This window comes from Oxyura jamaicensis, chromosome 3, assembly GCF_011077185.1.
Source record: "Oxyura jamaicensis isolate SHBP4307 breed ruddy duck chromosome 3, BPBGC_Ojam_1.0, whole genome shotgun sequence".
NCBI lineage: Eukaryota > Metazoa > Chordata > Aves > Anseriformes > Anatidae > Oxyura > Oxyura jamaicensis.
In genome coordinates this window covers 13,580,360-13,597,958 of record NC_048895.1, presented here as the reverse complement: position 1 = coordinate 13,597,958, position 17,599 = coordinate 13,580,360, and the positions used below count along the sequence as shown (strand labels likewise).

The 17,599-nt window shown below is 53.8% G+C and overlaps 1 protein-coding gene across 1 annotated transcript in view; it reads right to left on the bottom strand.

The window, feature by feature from the left end:
• LOC118165147 (phosphofurin acidic cluster sorting protein 1-like) overlaps nucleotides 1–1,684 on the bottom strand; it is a 30,375-nt gene extending 28,691 nt beyond the window's left edge. The window contains exon 1 of the mRNA XM_035323071.1: nucleotides 1,665–1,684. Coding sequence (XP_035178962.1) covers nucleotides 1,665–1,669 — 5 coding nt within the window. The 5' untranslated portion in view covers nucleotides 1,670–1,684. The remainder of the gene's footprint in view (nucleotides 1–1,664) is intronic.
• Nucleotides 1,685–17,599: the final 15,915 nt, after the last annotated feature.

Genomic DNA, 17,599 nt, shown 5'->3' with positions numbered 1-17,599 from the left:
GGATGCTGCCTGGGCAATGCCCAACACTTCAGTGTGAGGCTGACCTGTTATTACCACCTCGTCCACCAGAGTAGAGATGGCAAAGCTGCCGTGCCTTTCCACCTAGGGATGAGAAGGCAAACCACTCTTGATTCATCACAGTGATTCTCGAGGTTATCCATCCTCAGATGGTGAAATCCTTCGACGAACCAACCCGTCACATCAGGAGGGCAAACACATCTAGTCACTGATGTTAAATTAATTGAAGTTACTTTGTCTCAAGCTTCCTATTTCTCTAGCCTTAAGAAAGAGAGAGAGCAAACAGAGCTTGGCAGCCTCTAAAACGTGTCAGACACGCTACTGAACCCATCCAGCTCCCAGAAACGTGGGAGGAAGCAACGCTACCACACAGACTCTTCAGCGGAGCGCTTCCCCAGAACCGGCGCAGCTACACCAGACATCCTCGCCTCCCCTCCTTCCTCCTCCAAGGCTCCCCGAGCTCCACGGGTGGCTGTGCAAAGGGCTTCCCGCAGCACGCCACCTCTCACGGGACAGCTGGACGGCCACAGGAGGAGACGGTGACGCGCTGCCGCCACGCTGGCCTCCGCAGCTGTCACCAAGGGGTACTGCATACACATCTCAGCAGGCCCAGGTGCTCCCTACAGAGTGCTCGTCCTGAAAACGGTGCTTCGCCTTATGGTGCCGCACTGCTTTCACTGTCACTTGGCCAAGTGATGAGCGCTCAGCCTGTTCAGCAGACAGGTCCTTACGGAGGCACCTGAGCAGGAACAGCCTGCAGATTCGCTGCAGGAGGCAATCTTCGTGAAGCAGGCACCCACCAGACAATAAAGACCAGCAGAAGATGCCCCAGCGAGAATTTGCTCCGAAAGCCTTCTCAGCTCTTGGGTCTGTGGCTTCCCTGAGGCTACCAGTCAGTAGCAGGGCTGCTCAACCACGACTGCACCCTCCCTGGTCCACAAAAAACAGCCAGACCCTGGGGAAGGCTACTCCCAGACCTCTTTAGCACTGATTACTACAATATTTGTGGTCGATAATAAAAGAACCCAACGTATTCCTGTGGGATATTGCCCAGCCACGTCTTTACTGTGTGAGCATTTACAGCTCTCACTGTAGGCCACTGGTGGGCTCCTCACTGGTGCGGTCTGTCACGGGGGCCTCCTCGTGCAGCCAGTGAAGGGATCTTGGAGAAAGGGCAGAGAGGCAGAGCAGGGCCAGCCAGCCGAGCTCAGCTGAGGGGAATGAACTCCCAGTGCCCTCTCGAAGCACTGCAGCCAGCTGGAAATCTCAGTGTCACGAATTCCTGGGCTCACACGAGCACTCGACAACCACAAGTCCAGGCACCGCCGGCAGCTGAAGAACAGCCAGCTCACGGGGCTGTAGGAGAGGACTTCCAGGGTCTGCACCCAAAGGGTGAGCAGTGGTACGTAAAAGTGAGAGCTGAAACCTCAAAACCAGAAGGCACTGATCTTAAAATAGCAGGAATACCTGCTCAAACCGGGACACCATACCCACAGCAGAAGCATGCTCCACAGCCCTAATCTAGGCGCTGTTTATCAAAGGGATGCCTAGGATCCCATCCAACAGGTTATTTTTAAGACCCGGATCTTTAACTTGAGCTTTTCATGAGGCTGTGTGAATATCCCGGGCAGGGTTCAGCCACTCACCGCATCCCATGACCGGTACAGAAATAGCTCACGGTTATTTTATCACTGACACTTCTGACCTGTCATTTGCTGTGACCCCCTCTCCACACGTGCAGCCAACCGAGACATCAGAAGCAGGTTTCTTGCAGACGGTTTTGACAGAGCACAGCTGGCAATGGAATTTCTTTTCCTCCTTACCAGGTGAGCAAAGAAGCTACAAGTACTTTCCTTTTTTTGCAGCTGCATGAGAAGTGGACATGCTGCCCTTCCCGAGGCCAATGTTCCCAAGGAGGCAGTTCCTCCAGCCCTGCTCTGCGCAATGCCAGATGATCCCAAGCTTACACCGGGGCACAGAATAAGGGAGTCTTGGTCAAGGGTGTTTGTCTACAGGACACCAACACCCAGGGCAGCGAAGGATGCTAGACAAGTATCTTGCTAGCATGAATTCATGGAGCTGGAGGCTTTCCAGGGAAGAGAACACAGTGTTAGTTTGTTACTGCAGAAAAGGCATTAGTAACAAGGCACAGGGACAGCAGGATACAGATCCACAGGAGCTTCCAGGAGCAGTATGTTTCAAAGGTAGGCCAGGAAATACTGTTTTGTTGCCTCGAGTCTGGATTTGGGATTACCTAGAAGGACAGAAACAGCCTGCTATCAAAGGAAAGCAGAACTGCATTGAAAGCTGACTTCTAGCCATACCCACTATGTAAACATTTTCCAAAAGTCAGCCACGTGAGGAATGAGAGACAGGACACCAGTCATGATCTTCTCCCAGCTCCCAGCCTTCTCCCAGCCGGCAAACAACCAACCAACCAACTATTCCAAGAGAGGACAACGTCTCTGGAAAAAAGCTTCTCACTCAGGCTATGCCAAATCATCAGGGCTGGCCCCTGAGGGCTCGTCTTCAGCACCTCTTGGGCCCTGCTCCAGCCCTAGCCCTGGGGAGGAGGAAGAGGAGGAGGTCAGCCACGTCCACGTACGCCTGGCGGCTTGTTTCCAGATGCAGGAGGATGCGACTGCTCTGTTAGGGCAGTGCTGCCAGCAGGATCTGAGGATGTCAGCAGTCTGTTCTGCCTTTCTGCCTTGCACAAGTCGCCCACGTGCATGGTATTGGTTCATACAAGCCTATTTCAGAAGGAGTTGAGAAAGTTATTACCATTATTTCTACCTTTGCCTGCTCAATCTTGTTGTCCTAGTTACCAGAGCCCTGGTGTCTAAGGCAACCAGCCTTGGCAAGTAAGCAGCAAAACGCGATGAGATGCAACACAAATATTTAAGATGACTTTCTGGAATAGCAGAAGTAGAAACAACTAACGGTAGTTCTGTGCCCCCAGCATCGCCCCTAGGTCTGTTAAACTCCCCGTCAGCACCCCCAGAGTCCAGGAATGGATGCTCAGGCATGCTTGTGGTACACCCAGGGGGCACGTGCTGGGCTGCAAACCCAACTCACACAGGCAGGAGCTCTCCCTGCACACCCCCTCGCACAGAGTTAACTCCGCAGCAGTCCCGTGCCCAGCCTGAAGATCAGCATCGGTGCTACCATTCACCAAATGGCCCTTCTCTGTCCACGTACGGCCTCTGCAGCTCCCAGGCTCCGTGTCCCTAGCGTGCTGGGATATTTCATGCAGGCATTACGCAGCATCTCCATCTGGGAACTGCAGTAACATGACACTCCTGTGGGTTCTGAGATCAGGAACAGCTCTGCGAGAATTCAAGCCCTGATCACATATTTGCTTCTCCGTTGTTTTTTTTATCATACACGTCCAATAGCCAGAACATCCCCAGGGGCAAGCCAGTGGTATCACTGAGTCGAAAATCGCCTTCAGCAAGCCGTGTGGCTCGGGCGGTGTAAGGGGAACCACAAAATGATCAGACACACACGTCCATCTGGCAACTCTCTAGCCTTGGAAGAATAGGGATATTATAGGAAAACATCATTATATTATATATTATAGGAAAGCATATAATATTATAAGAATATATTATAAGAAATTATATATTATAAGAAAACATTATATATGATAAGGAAACATTCATCTGCTTTGGTACATGTGACAAAAGGACCCCACATGCCTAAGCAGGCGTTACGCTGGGTGGATCAGCCATGGCCACTCCAGCTCCCCACTTTCCAGCCCCTGACATGGCTGAGAAGCACAACAGGAACTAAAGGGTCAGGTCCAACCACTCAGCAGTCCCTGAGCCACCGAGAGGAGCTGATACTTTCTCTCTCCATAGGCCAGCAACTCTGAACTGTTACGATCACGACCCAAGAGTATATTCAACTGCATAGAAAGCCCAGCTTGCCCTGAACATGCAGTACACAGTAGTGCTGGGCACCTCACAAGAAAAATGAAAACAATGTTATTGTGCTGAGAAAGATGGTCAAGATCCTAAAGACAGGAAAATGTCAGTCCAGATATGCATAAAATGCCCCACAGCACATAACCATAATGATGTGCTTGAAATTCAATCTAAAGGAAACAAAAAAGAGACTGCTATCTCTCCCCAACCCTTAATTTCCCTATTTTACAGCCATGTCTAGCATTTAATTAATCAGTTTCTTATCTGCTAGAAAGCATCCACATGAAAGGGGAAGTTTCATTTTCTGCCACGGTGACTCACGTTGTCTCATACAAAGAGATACGCGCCCAGGGCCCTGCGAGCATCCTTACAAGAAAGCTTTGGGGCTGCAGAACAGAATCTGTGAGTCTGTGGAGCCAGCAGGACTTAGGACTGAGGTCCTAAGTTACCTTGGGAGCTTTAAAAATCCTGCCTTCGAGGGCTTAGCTCACAGCCCAGTTTGAACTACACTCCACTTAAACAAGCTCCAGAGGAATAAGCTGCCCTGCAGCAAGAGCTGTTTTAAGAGCCATGTTTCTGCTTAAGTCACTGATGTCTTTTCATCTAAACTGAAACCAGAAAATTACTTCCAAAAAGCTTGATTTTAAACTGACCAAAATGCATCAGAGCCAGGAGGCAACGAAACCCTTTCGCTACCATGGGAGTGAGCAAGCAGGGGCTGCAGGGGAGCTGCAGGGGGGACAGCTTGGACATCCCGCGTGGGCTGCAAAGGTACCGTGGGCAGGTCTTTCAACAACCATCACGACAGATTCCCCACGTTTTTCCCTCTGAAAGAACGACACCTTTGAGATCTCCAAGGACGGCACGCACCGCTTTCGGAGCGGCATGCGTGGCGCTGCGTGCGGCTCCAGCTGCTTGCTCTCTGTTGAGAAGTAGCCTGGCCTGCTTCAGCACCACAGGCAATAAAAACACAGCGCTCGGCTCAGTGAAGCGCAGTGAGTAATCCTCCAAACCACCTTATAAGGGCTGACAATTAGTCAGGGCACAGCAGTCTTCCAGCGTTTTCCAAAATCCCAGAAAAAAAACTGGGCCTTTCCCCCGCCCCCTTGTTTACAGCGTCTCTCAGGCCTTGCACTTAAGCACCTGATGCTGAGCACCTGGCTAAGCCTCAGCCACACAACACCGCGATCCCTTCGGCTTGCGGTATCAGCGAGAGTCGGCAGGCTTAATGGAAATGCTCCTGTCGGCCCCTCCGGTGGCTCGCAACTGCCACGTAGGAAGCAGAAATTATTCCAGCAATTCCAGAGAGAACCTGAAACGTGAGACTCACCCACCATTTGCATTTCTGTCAGCACTGCTTCTGCCTCCCCCTGCGATATCACAGCTCGACAGCAAGCCCAACCTCACCTCCGGTGGTGCTGCGGGATGCAAAAGCTCCGCAACCAAACACCCGCAAAGCACAGTAATAAATCCCACACGTGCACGTGTTTCACTGACAGCAGACATAAGACACAAGGCCAACTGTGTATTTTCAGGGGCTGTTAGCTCTTTCTGGGAGTTAGTCTTGATTTTGCACAGCTTCTGATCAGGCTGGTATCTGAGCACCAGTGATAACCTGCCTAGCACACCCCTCTGGCTCCTGCTTGAGCTGTGTCTGGCTCAAGATTGTGAAGCTCTGGGAAGATGGCTGCCGCTCACTCGGTGAACGCTGCCAGCTTGCAGCCCTGCTACAGCACGGCCGCTTGGGCTTAAAACACCCCTGTGCCCAGGAAAATCCGTACCAGCCTCACACATCATGAGAAAGGATGAGTTCTTATACACACACACACAGCTTGCAATCCCCTTGGGAGCCCCCGCGCTTCAGTGCAGCTCCACTGTGCCTCGGTCCTTTCCGAAGAGCCTCTCTTTCAGTTGCAGACATATTTCCATCTCTGCAGGGAATTTTGTTCAAGGAGTCACCTCAAGAAGGTGCCGGGGGTTGGCAACTGATAACACACCCGGCAGAACTGGCGCTTGGTGAGAAACACTTTATTCTGCCCTGTTATCCTACAAATCACCTTAACCGAGGCCACAGCAATCAAAGGGCTGAACAGACATCAGTGACAAAACAAGAAGGGGGGTTACAGCAGGAAGACCTTCTCCTGACACCGCTGCCCCTGACAGAAAACGCAGCAGGGCTCCATTTGGTGCCCCTCGCGCCGCAGGCCGTGCCTGTCCGAGAGCCTCCAGTTACTGCTCACACACAGCCTTCCCCCCCGCCACCCCAGGGGCTCCAAACAGATCTCGTGGTTCTTTTCCAGGCTCATTTCAGGCAAGAGGCTTTTCACAAGGATTGAGCATCACCCTGGTTCTCTGGGGACACCGATGTCCCTTTTGGAGGATGCCGGCAAGCCAGCAGGCCCATGCCTTGTTCTCAGCTCCCCGTGATTTCCCCCCCACCACCGTGTGTTTAAGCACATGATGAACTGACTCAACCTGTTAATCCAGCAACGAACAAGCCTAAAAATAATAATAATAATAATAAAAAAATGATTTGTTTCCTTGTGGGCCAGCACTGAGGCAGCTTGCCACGCACGCGCTGCAACTAGCAGCAGAGGAGGGCTGCCAGTCCCGAGCTGTGGGGCCGGGGCTGCCAACTGATACCATCCAAGGTGTCGCACCCGGTGGAGGGTCTGGAATTCTGCCTGGGATAGGAACAAAGCTCTCTCCCTTTCTTTTGACCAGCCCAAGGCGTGAGTCACCTGGGGGAAGCGCTTCCAATGCCAGGCACACCCATCGCCCTGCACGGCTTCCACTCAAGGTGAGACACCAGCAACTAGCCACCTCGGGGTGACTCTCACCTTCCTCTCCCTCAGCACACCGAAGTGTGAACATATCTCCGTCGTCACAGGATTGTTGGCTTGATATGAGTACTTTTATTTCATCTGTTTTGTCCTGTGCCCCGTGCTGCAACATGCTAGAGCAATTTCAAGTGACAACATGAGCTGTGCTATGATGAGAGCTCACACGACAGCTTTGGGTCAGGTGTCCCAGCTATTTGCCTCACAGGAGATGAAAGATGCCAAACAACATCTAGTTTTGGGGAAAAAAATGAAAAAAATGCTGATATTTGAGAAGAGAGTTAACAGAAAACCACTCGGTGCCTGGATCACGTCAAAGCCCAGCATGTGAGACTTCCTACTGGGATATTTTTCCATATTTTTGAAGATGAGGTGGGACATCAGTTTTAAAAGTCTGTCAGGTCTGGCCTCCAGGAGAGCATCCACAAGCACCAGACTTGCTCGGGTAAACCGAAAATGGCAAAGCACCAAAAACCCATAGAAAAATGATTCATCATTTATCAGAAAGCAACAACGTAACTTGGGTTGGTGTCAAGCCACCTCTGAAATTTATTGTCCTTTTTGTAAGGTTTGTCAAGAGAATGAATAAGAAGCTGCAAGGCTGAGAAGGTGCCACCCCCTCAGAGCGGGGACACGGACAAAGCAGCAGCCCACTTTCTGGGGTCACTACTCCGGCAGCGTGGTGTTTTATACTCATTAGCAGGAGACAAATTCAACATTTGCCAAGTTGAAAGCTCCAGAGAGGGAAGCTCAACAGCTTTAAGTCACTGCTGCATTGAACAGCACCTGAGCCTTTATACTGAGAAGCAAAGTCAGGGCTTCCTGAAGGTCTTTTTCCCATCCTGGCACAGCAGAACTCCACAAAGGTAAAGCAAGCCATGGGATTTGCTTCCCACCGCGGTCAGCCAGCCTTTGAGACAGCTCCCAGAAGAGCCACAGACAGCTTTCCTTCTCTGTATGCCCAGGGACAAGCAGCTGACAGGAAATGGCGGCACTCGGCTTGAGAAAAGATCGATTTTTTTTTTCCTTTTCTAAGAAATAGGATTTTTAATTACCCAGTTTCCCGCTTGGTCTAAAAGCGGAGCCACCGATGGGAGATCAATATCTGCGGCCGGTGCTGCACAGACAGCTCCAGTGCCCCTGCCCCTCTCCTGGGGAAGGGAGGAGGTTTGGGTGCAGGGGAAGTGGAGGTTTCTCAGGAGGAAGGAGCAAAAGGCGAGGCATCCGTCCCCAGCAGCCTGCAGCGCTGGCATTTCTCCCCCCACCCACCGAGTGAGGAGCTCCTCAGAAAGGACTGGAAAGCAGGCATGTATGCCGCCCTCTCTCCACCAAAAACGAGGCTGACTAATCTCACCCAGGTCCATACGAGAGGAGATGGAAGTCAGCTAACACGCATGAAGGAATCAAAAACCATAGGAGCCTTCCGGCAGCCACGTTTCAAAGTGGGTTTTCATCCAAATGTCTTTTTGCTTGCCGGCAGAGCTGCTGCTAGCTCTGCAGTCCCACCGGGCAGTGCCCTTCTGTGTCCAAAGGGGCAGCTCCCCGGCATCCCCGCCACAATACCCCACTTCTCCTTCGGGCTGGTGAGAAAACCACCTGGGAAGGGACTAAACTGCTACCGGCTCATCGAGGCTCCCTGCTAGGGGTGTCAGCTGCTGAGAGCCAGCGCTGGGTTTTCATACCACCTCATACTAAGAAGCTGCCCCCAACACCACTTCCAGGCAGGCTTTTCCATCCGCATCCCCTGGGCACCAGAGGGCATTTTGCTCGCTGCAGCCATAGCCCCTCGCGCTTGCTGCAATCCTCATGTGTTACTCAACTATTCGCACTACAGGTGATTCAGCAAGGCAGCCAGCGAAGCCTGGAAGTCTGCCAACAGCCATTGAGAAACAGCTTGAAATACATCCCAAAGGACAAGGGAAGAAAAAAAAAAAAACCAGCCACACACCTCAAAGCTCAGCTTTCTCTGATCTGCTTTGAAGCAGGTGCCTGAGGAAGGAGCTACCGCTCACCAGGTTTGTTCCGCTCCGGAGCTGTGACTGTGGGCTGCCTGCCGTGGGGAGCAGGATTTTACATCCCGCTGGGATAAAGACTGGTCATTCACAGCACGGGGGCAGTTTGGATGCTGAAAGCCTTGTTTTTGGAGCATCTCACCCATTTCATCTAAAAGCTGCAGCCCCTGGGAAACACACAGCTCGTCCTGCTGGAAAATCCCTGATTGTGTTAGGCACCTTCCTTCCGAGCAAAAGCTGCGTGAGCCTTCAAAGTCAGACCTTTATTCTCAAGGACAGGAAAGGCTTGGTGTTCAGAGGATGACAATGCCCCAAAGCATCCCTCAGAAGCCCGAGCAAAAAAGCAATCTAAGCCTGCCTGAAGAATCACAGCGCTTTAAAGGAAACCTCCCGGTATCGATGCGACAGAATGCACACACCAAACTCTGGGAGATGGGGAAGAAAGGGGGGCAAGAAAGAAAGTAGCCCTGTGAGCCCTGGGCAACTCGAAGCACTTTTGTTCTCAGGTGTGTCCATGTGGAAGAGGCTACTAATGTCTTGCCATGAGAAAAGAAAACAGAATCATGCTTGGACGGATATATTCAGAGGGCACTTGCTGTGGACCTGCATATATACCACGAGAGAGCTCGTGAGCTTCACTCTGCAAAGCACAGTGAGGAAAGAAGCATTCAGCTTTGGTGAACTTGCTGTCTGTTTGTCCTCCATACGGGAAATTCATTATTAATGTGGTGAAACTCAGCACAAGCAGAAAATCCTTGTGTTTCAGGCTGGAAGTCAGCAACTCAAACCCAAAGTTGGGCGTCCAAAGATTGGCATTGGCCATACATATGTGGCTTTAAGTGCAACGTAAGACTTCTTGAAAAGGTATTTTAATCAGTCACACCCAACCCCTTCCATATTCCCAAGCCTGAAAAACTCTCCACTGCGTTGCTTCACTGCTCTGGTCATTTTACTTCCAGGCTACCAGCTGGCTCGCCGTGCTATGTCGTTAGCAGACCTACTCCGTGAGCAGGCTGCTCGGCAGCTTCTTCTCCTCCTCCCAGACACCGCAAGCTGTCCGCGCACAAGAACAAGGTCCCTAGGCCATAAACAGACCCCATCCCTCTTGGAGCACACATTTCCAAAAGTCCTTGCCAAAGGTGCTTACTTGCCACGGAGGTCCACGTTTTTGTCTTCAAGGTGCGTGCGGACACCTATTTCGGTTACACACCGGAAGAGGAACCGACGCTCTGCAGAGCACGCATCTCATCTTGAGGGAAGAAAAGACTCATGATTGCAAAATAAAGGAAGAAGTTGTTCAAAAGCCTCCTTTCAAGCAGCAGGAGGTAATTTCTCTCAAAACCCAGAAACGAGCAAGTCATCTCCCTCTCAGTGGCTTCATTTCACACAGGGAGTCAAGAACCAAGAGCCAGGGCACTCCAAAGGTACTTCCAGAAACCCTCACACAACCTATTTTTTAAAAATGTATTTATTTATTTGTTAAGGAGATTCTTTTTCCCCAGCATTTGTTGTTCTCCCTGCTGCTGCTGAGGATGTCCCTCATCTTGGTCTCTGCCCTATTGCTTGGACAAAGAAGCCACGTCAAAGTCAACTCACCAGCATCATCGACGACCCAGGGCTCCTTCTCGAGGGCTCTCAGCAGCAAACGTTTGCTGTGCACTGAGCCGAATTAAATTGATTTCTGGGTTAAACCAGAACTGACTTCCAAAACCTCACGTGCTTTATTTGTATCATCAAATATTGCTGGCAAAACCAAATGTAACTCCCCTTTCATAACCTCTTTCAGGGTGCTGTGCTGCCGGCTGTGACAAGGAAGATGCCCTGCAGAGCTGGCTCAGCCTGAGGCCCCCCCAGCAGAGAAGGACACTGAACACTTGTATCCTCACCAGAAAGCTTCTTTGGCTTGAAATCACGATATCCACTCTGAAGGCAGAGACCAGGGAGCTTCTCGCACCGCCTACTGACACGGACCGCTCGATCAGAGCTCCCCTGGATTTTAAACCTTGATCTACTTAGCGTTGCCTTCTGCCCCAAGAGCTCCGCCAGCCTGCGCGTCTCACAGGCAGCTCTCCTTGAAAAGTCATTTACGTTCGCAGTGTTAGGAAAAAAAAGTAGGTTGTAATTAAGCGGAGTTATTAATCTTTTGTCACTTGGGACCCCGAGTCTATTCGTATTCACGTCAACAGGAGTGCCCGGCACTGCCAACAGGATGGGACACCAGTGCCTCGTCGTTTTTCGGAAGAGAATGTAAGGTCTGGGGGCCAGTAACCGACTGCCTTGCCTTCCTCCTTCACAGACACCACATCCCTGCCTGCAGGGGTAGGGAACCAAGGCTCCTCCGCCTTAACTGTGGTCCGACGGCATCCGGCTTAAAGGATGGCAGTAATTGGATTGCGTGCTGTATTCACAACCAATAATAAGGTTAAGAGCTTTCCCTTCCCTCCTCGCGGCCAGGCCCCGAAGAGGCAGAGGTTTAGGGCAGGAGGGAGGTGTTAAAGCCTTCCTCCCCCAGCTGCCGCAGAGCAGCGCTGCGGGCTGACATGCCTCACCCCGCTGGCTCGCAGGCACGTTCACCTCCGTACGTAGGCAGCAAGCACGCTTTGCTGTGCAGAGGATGAGTGGAAGCACTTAAAACTACTCTGCCGTCACTCCGCGTCCCTTCACGTTAAATACCCACACGGATGCCTCACTGGAAAACAAGGCGCCGCCCGGATTGTGCTTCAGCTACTGCTGCTAGTCATCAAACGGCCTGGCCTGAAAACACACCGTCCCCTCCCACCCCCTCTCCTGCACTCGCGTCGACTCTTTGCAGGCTGCCTTCTCTGGCACCCTGCTGGAAAAGGAGAGCCAGGACCCCCAGCCTCCCTTTAACCACCGATTTCTGTGAAACGTGGATCTTCGTGGGCTGAGCCAGGATGGAACTGGGCAACTGGATGGGAAGACGGGAAGTCGACTCGTTTATTGGCAACACCCAAACATCTGGGGACTGGGGAAAGAAAAAAAAAAAAAAAAAAGGAAAATTGGTTGAGGACAACCCAGACCAACCAAGTGTTGCCCCACCAGGCACACAGAGAGCTGCAGTGATATAACCACATCCCCCAGGCTCTGCTGCGGCCAGACTTCGCTGCTTGTGGCAGAGAGGGGAAATTTAATCCCTGTCTCTGCCGCTTCTTAGCTGTGCCTATCCAACCCCGGGAGCGCAGCCCCTAGAGGACAGGCGGCGCCCACCACCGCGGGGCTCTGCCCGAGCCTCCTGTCACACCAGCTGGTTTCCAGATGATAAAAGCATTGTCAAGAAGCCTCTCCTGAGGAGGAGCTGGGACCTGCCCGGACTGCCTGTCCCAGCACGCCCAGCACCCCGCTCACACGGCCATTGGCCTCTCTCACGCTCCGCTGCACGCTGCGCGGAGACCAATGGCCCCTGCCAGGAGCGAGGGCTTTGCTCAGCACAAACAGACCTTAAAATCTCGGCGGTAAGGTCACAAAAGCCCCATTTCCACATGGTGCTCCTCAGGCCTTCCTCCAGACTCCGCTGGTTTCCATGATCCCCTGAGACGGGTCAGAGGGCCCCCAGGCCCAGGTCGGGATGAAGCTGCTGGTGATGGGGCTCCGAGAGGGCTTCTCTCCTGCTGCCCCCTTCTGAGACCCTCGGGCTTCCCCAGCTCCGCTCCTCTGGCTGTGAAGTCAGAGCAGAGCCCCCAGCCTTCTCCTCTGGCTTCGGCTATCTCTCTCCAGAGCACACGAGCAGTCCCTTAAGGCCCCATTTTCCCCAGGAAGGACAAATCCCCCCCTTGGTGAGCGCTGGCACGCTGCCGCAGGACGCTGGCTTTCAGAGCAACGCTGCCGCACGTCGCGGTCGCTTCAGCTTTACCAGACAGCTCCAGCCATCCCAGCACGAGTGAGGAAACAGCAACGCCGTGGCCTGGAAACGAGCAGCTGGGAACAAAGCGGGGGGAACAGGGACGTGAGCGAGACACAGAGCGAGCAGCTCCAGATCCAGGATCCGCATCTAAGCCTCGCTTCGGTGTCCAAACCACAAGGTCGTCTTGCTGCTCCGCTTTCAAACGAGCGGCTTGTTTAACAGAAAGCACGTGACGGGATCCATTCCTGCTGCACAACGGCCTCCCGAGCCACGTGAGCCAAGAGCTGACTAACCACCAGTCGGTGACGAGGCGGCGTCCTGCAGCAAACGTTTTGGTTGGGTTTTTTTATGGGCAGCACGCTGGGGACGTGGCTTGGGACGTATCACACCGTGCACTAGTCGGTGCTCACTTCAGATCGCCGTGTCTGAACTGCTCGCTGTTCACTTGGGGTCCGGCCCAAAAGCAACCTCAGGGCAGACAGAAGACCCCAAAGTGCAAGTTTTGAAGGAACATTGGTCTCCGTTCAGTTTGGCCGTGCTGAAAGCAGCGTGGCTGAAGCCACAGACCGTTTTTTGGCAAACGCAACAGGGTTTTGACTTGTCTGTCCGCCAGGGCAGCAGAACTGCTGCACCGGCTGCCCCCAGGTCCAAGACTGCTCTGAGAAAGGTGCGAACGCACCGCAGCTCCACGGGGCCACGGCACGAGCTGCCGGCCGTGGTACCTGCTGCTGAACAGCTCGTTCGCCGTGTCTGCGGGCCAAAACCAAACGCGCTTAATGGGTTCACCACCACAGAGCGGTTACAGAAACACCACTTGCAGCCTTGTCCTTACAGCTCCCCACTTCTGTGATTCTTCACCACAGCAGCAAGCCCACCTACCGCCCCATCCATTTCCTGTGCTGGTGGCTCCAACGGTGGGTACGTGCCTCGGATCTGACGCCCTGCAGGCTCGGGAACGCGGCACCACGGTACAAGAGGTCTCACGACACGCACCACGATACGGCACGGTTCAGAAGAGAGCATGGGGGGAGACCCAAGTGCCACAACAGCAGCAATGCAGCCCTGAGGAAAAGGCAGTGCCCGGGCATCCATTTCGAAGCTTCATCAACTGGAACAAAAACCATTTATATTTGCATTTTAAAAAAGCTGAAGTCTAAAGAATGGCACCGTAAAGATCCTTCACTCAAAAATAATTCTCACCACAACCGGTAAACGCTTTTCACCCCCTTGCTCAGGTCCCTGGAATAAGGGGTGATGCTCCCCTGAGGGGCAGGGCAACAAGGTCAGCCCCAGGTGAGCGTGAACCTCTCATCGGTACGCGGTGACACGAGCAAGGCATAAATGCAGAGAAACAGCAACGTTGTCCTGTGGTCTGACGGGAGATGAAGGAACGTAACAGGCAGAGGAAAAGCTTCCGTTAAGGGACTCGATAAACACCAGGGGGGGAAAAATGAGTAAATTATTCATATACACAGCGTGCCATGAAATTCAAATGGACATCCTGGGTCTGCTTCTGACAAAGGAGCGCACAAGAAAGAAAGGAATACCCAGAGCCAGCAGCCTCGGGCACGAGGTACGGGCGGACCGAAATAAATGGCAGTGGACGGGCCCGTATTCCTGGGAAGTGCATCCCAGAACATTCAGAAAGCCTAACTACAGGAAAAAGCCGGCTATTCACTGGGAGAGAAAGGAAACCTCAGAGCTATTAAAACGCATCCCATGAGCATCGTCCAGCTGAAGAACAAAAGCCATGCAGCAAGGAGTCGTGGCTGCTTCAGCTTCGCAAGTAAGAGCCTCTAAATCCTGAGGATAAAAGAAAAGTAACTGGAAAACAGAGAAGTTAAGATTCATAACCGAAGATTACTCAGTTACAGGTGTGCAAGGAAACAGAGGAGCAAGGAAAAAAACGTGAGAACGGTGCCCAGATTATCAGGAGGAGTGTGCAGGGCCTTTGAGGGAAAGGCCCTCAAAGAAATTGGACGGGAAGAAATTGGATGCATAAGTAAGGTGGGAAAATCAGCAGGCTATCAGAAAGTAGCTGAAGGAACGCCGGAAAGATGCAGGACAGATGAAAGGGAGCTCTTCGGAAATATAGCCTAAACGATATGGATTCAGGGACACTACCAGGCAGGCAGCAGGACTGCCCACGAGACACTTTGGATGAACATGAACTCCTTCCCTGGCAGAGGAGAAGCGTTAAAGAGCGACGAGAAGAGCAGCAGAAGCCTTTGCAACGGGACTGCTCTTATTCTAGCCCTGTTACTGTTGTCACAGCGCAACAGCCGATTGTTAGCGGGCTTCAGTTCTGGAAAATGGAACCGAAGGCGTGAGTTCAGCCATCATCCTAGGCTGCTACGGAAGGCATGTGGGCATCCTACGCACAGGAAAGCAGGTGAGGTGCACAGCTGCGCACGGCACCTGGGCGTCTGCGTCCAGGCGACTGTCCCACATGGCTCTGTACCTCGCGTTACTCATGCCACGCTCACCCCGCAGAGTAAGACGGGTTCCCAGTGAAAGCCTAAAAATCAGCACGAGGAGGAAAACGAGAGCACAACAGGAGTTTTTGTCAACCAAGCAGAATCCCTCGCTGGCTTGGACCGCACGAGCCAGGAGAAGCAGGAACCGCCCGCGAGACGACAGCGGGCAGTAAATCCTAACGGTGCTCGCATTGCAACAGGCCCGCAAGGAAATGCCCGTGCAGTCTGGGGCCGGGAGCCCAGCAGATGAATCACCCAGCAGAGCGGGGAGCGGTCCCGTAAGCGCAGCGGCCATGCGCTGAGGCACCTGAACAAAGCCACGGCGCCTCGTGGCGGAGCCAGCTCCCCAGAAATGTAAACGTAAATATTTAATATGGCACCAGCACGTGCTCAGAAGGGAAACTCGGCGCGGAGAAATCCCAGACGCGCTCCCCCGTGCCGGACGAGGCGCAGGGAGGGCCGGGCGGCGGGCGGCACACCAGGCATGTCGCTTCGCAGGCGCGTGGCCAAGCCCACGGTATTAATAAGCAATCAGGCGGCCGCTCGGAACATTTTGTTTTCTCTATAGGACAAAGAGGAAATCATAATTCAGACACGGCAAATATCACTGGCTACGAGACTGCTTCCCTAGGAGAAGCCGGGGCCCCTCCCTGCCTGGAGCTACGCCGTCCCCCCCGTGGCATCCTACTGTTTTGGGGACTAATCTGGAGCCATTTGGTGCTCCCCGAGCAGCTTTTGCTGAGGCTGGAATTTGACCGATTTACCCAGGGAAGCGCTGGAGAGCATCAGAGGCAGACAAACGCTTGTTATTCCAGCTGGAAGGAGATGGTTCCTTACAGGAACACCGAGCACGGGGAGGCAAGGGAATTTGTAGGGGGCTGCAGGAAAGCCAGGCTGCGCTCCCGCAGGGATGGAGCGGCCCCGTGAGCCCCCAGGGCTGCGGGATGCTGTGTAAATGTGCCTGCGTCCTCAGGGCTGTGCAGGCAGAACCTGCCTTCGCTCCCCGAGCTCGGCCACAGCAATCCCTGAGCCAAAACGCTGCCTGCCTGGATCTCGCACCTCCAGTCAGAAACGCCCCGACTTACCACGGAACCAACATCCACAACACGCCGGCGGTGTCATGGAAAAACAGCAGGAACGAACCCAAGCGGGCCATCTTACCTCGATTCCTAATTCTTTAAGAACTCGCGCTCATGGCCGCTCGCATATTAAAGGGAGCGCGCAGAGGAGCCGAGCTATTAACCGAGGTTGAAAAATAACACTGCTTGGCAAGCCCGAGCCCCAGAGCGTGTTTGCACAAAGTCCTTCCACGCGCTTCTTCCAAGCGCGCGGAACAATGCAAGCACAGCACGGCGCTGCTTCGATGCAGACAGACATTTTACTTCGGCACACACCTCTCCCAGCCTGGCCCCGCTACCAGAGAGACCCCAGCAGGAAGGATGACGGCCCTGATCTGAGAGCGAGGCAGCCCCCAGAACTCAACGGGGGCTTGGTTCAGCGCCCTGCATTCCTCCCCGAAATCCTCCCGGCCCGGGCACAACCCCTCGACAGCCCCTACACACGCTCAGGGCCGGGAGGATTAAGGCCAGGCGCGTGTAGGGGACAAAAGCCCCGTTACCCCTGACTGGGTGTTGCTTTGCCACCGCGCCCGGAGCGCAGCCGGGCAGGGGACAGCGTCGCGGGGCTCCTGAGACACACAAGCACAGACACCGCAGGAAGCCAGGGCTGGGAAGGAAGAATTGCCTCCCGTCAGCTGCTCGCAGCCTCCACGTGCCAGGGCTACGTCCACACGCGCTTCCCCACCGCCCGGCTCATTGCCCGACACCCACAGCCAGACACCACCTCGAGGCACTCGAAAGCTGTGCCGCCGCGTCCTGCTGCCCGCAGCACCCAAACCCGCACCCAGAGCTGTCCCTGCTCCTCAGGCACGCGTTGCGCGCTCCATCCCGGATGCTGCCCGCAGAGCCCAGCACCTCCATGGGCAATTTTCCAAAGCAGGACCAGCTGGGCAAGTTTCCAAACATTTCTGCCCCCGGTTGCCCAGCTGCTGGGCCCCCACGCTCCTCGCTCCCAGCTCCTCAGCCTCCTGACGCCCCTTCCATGGGCTGGTTCTCACCGCGATTTATTTTCCACGTGGGTCATAGACTCACTAGGGTTGGAGAAGGCCTCCGAGACCACCTGGTCCGACCATCTCGGAACCACTAACGTTACCACTGAGAGAATCACGGACTTGTGGAGGTAGGAGAACGCCTCCGGGACCACCTGGCCCAACCACCCCCCTCCCACCAGTAGGGCACACTGATAGACTCGTTGAGGTTGGAGAAGACCTTCAAGACCACCTGGTCCAGCCATCGCCCCACCAGCAATACTACCCAGTAACAGACTCCCAGGGGTTGGAGAACACCTCCAGGACCATCCGGTCCAAATGTCCCCCTACCACCGCCACCACGACCAGAACCATCGA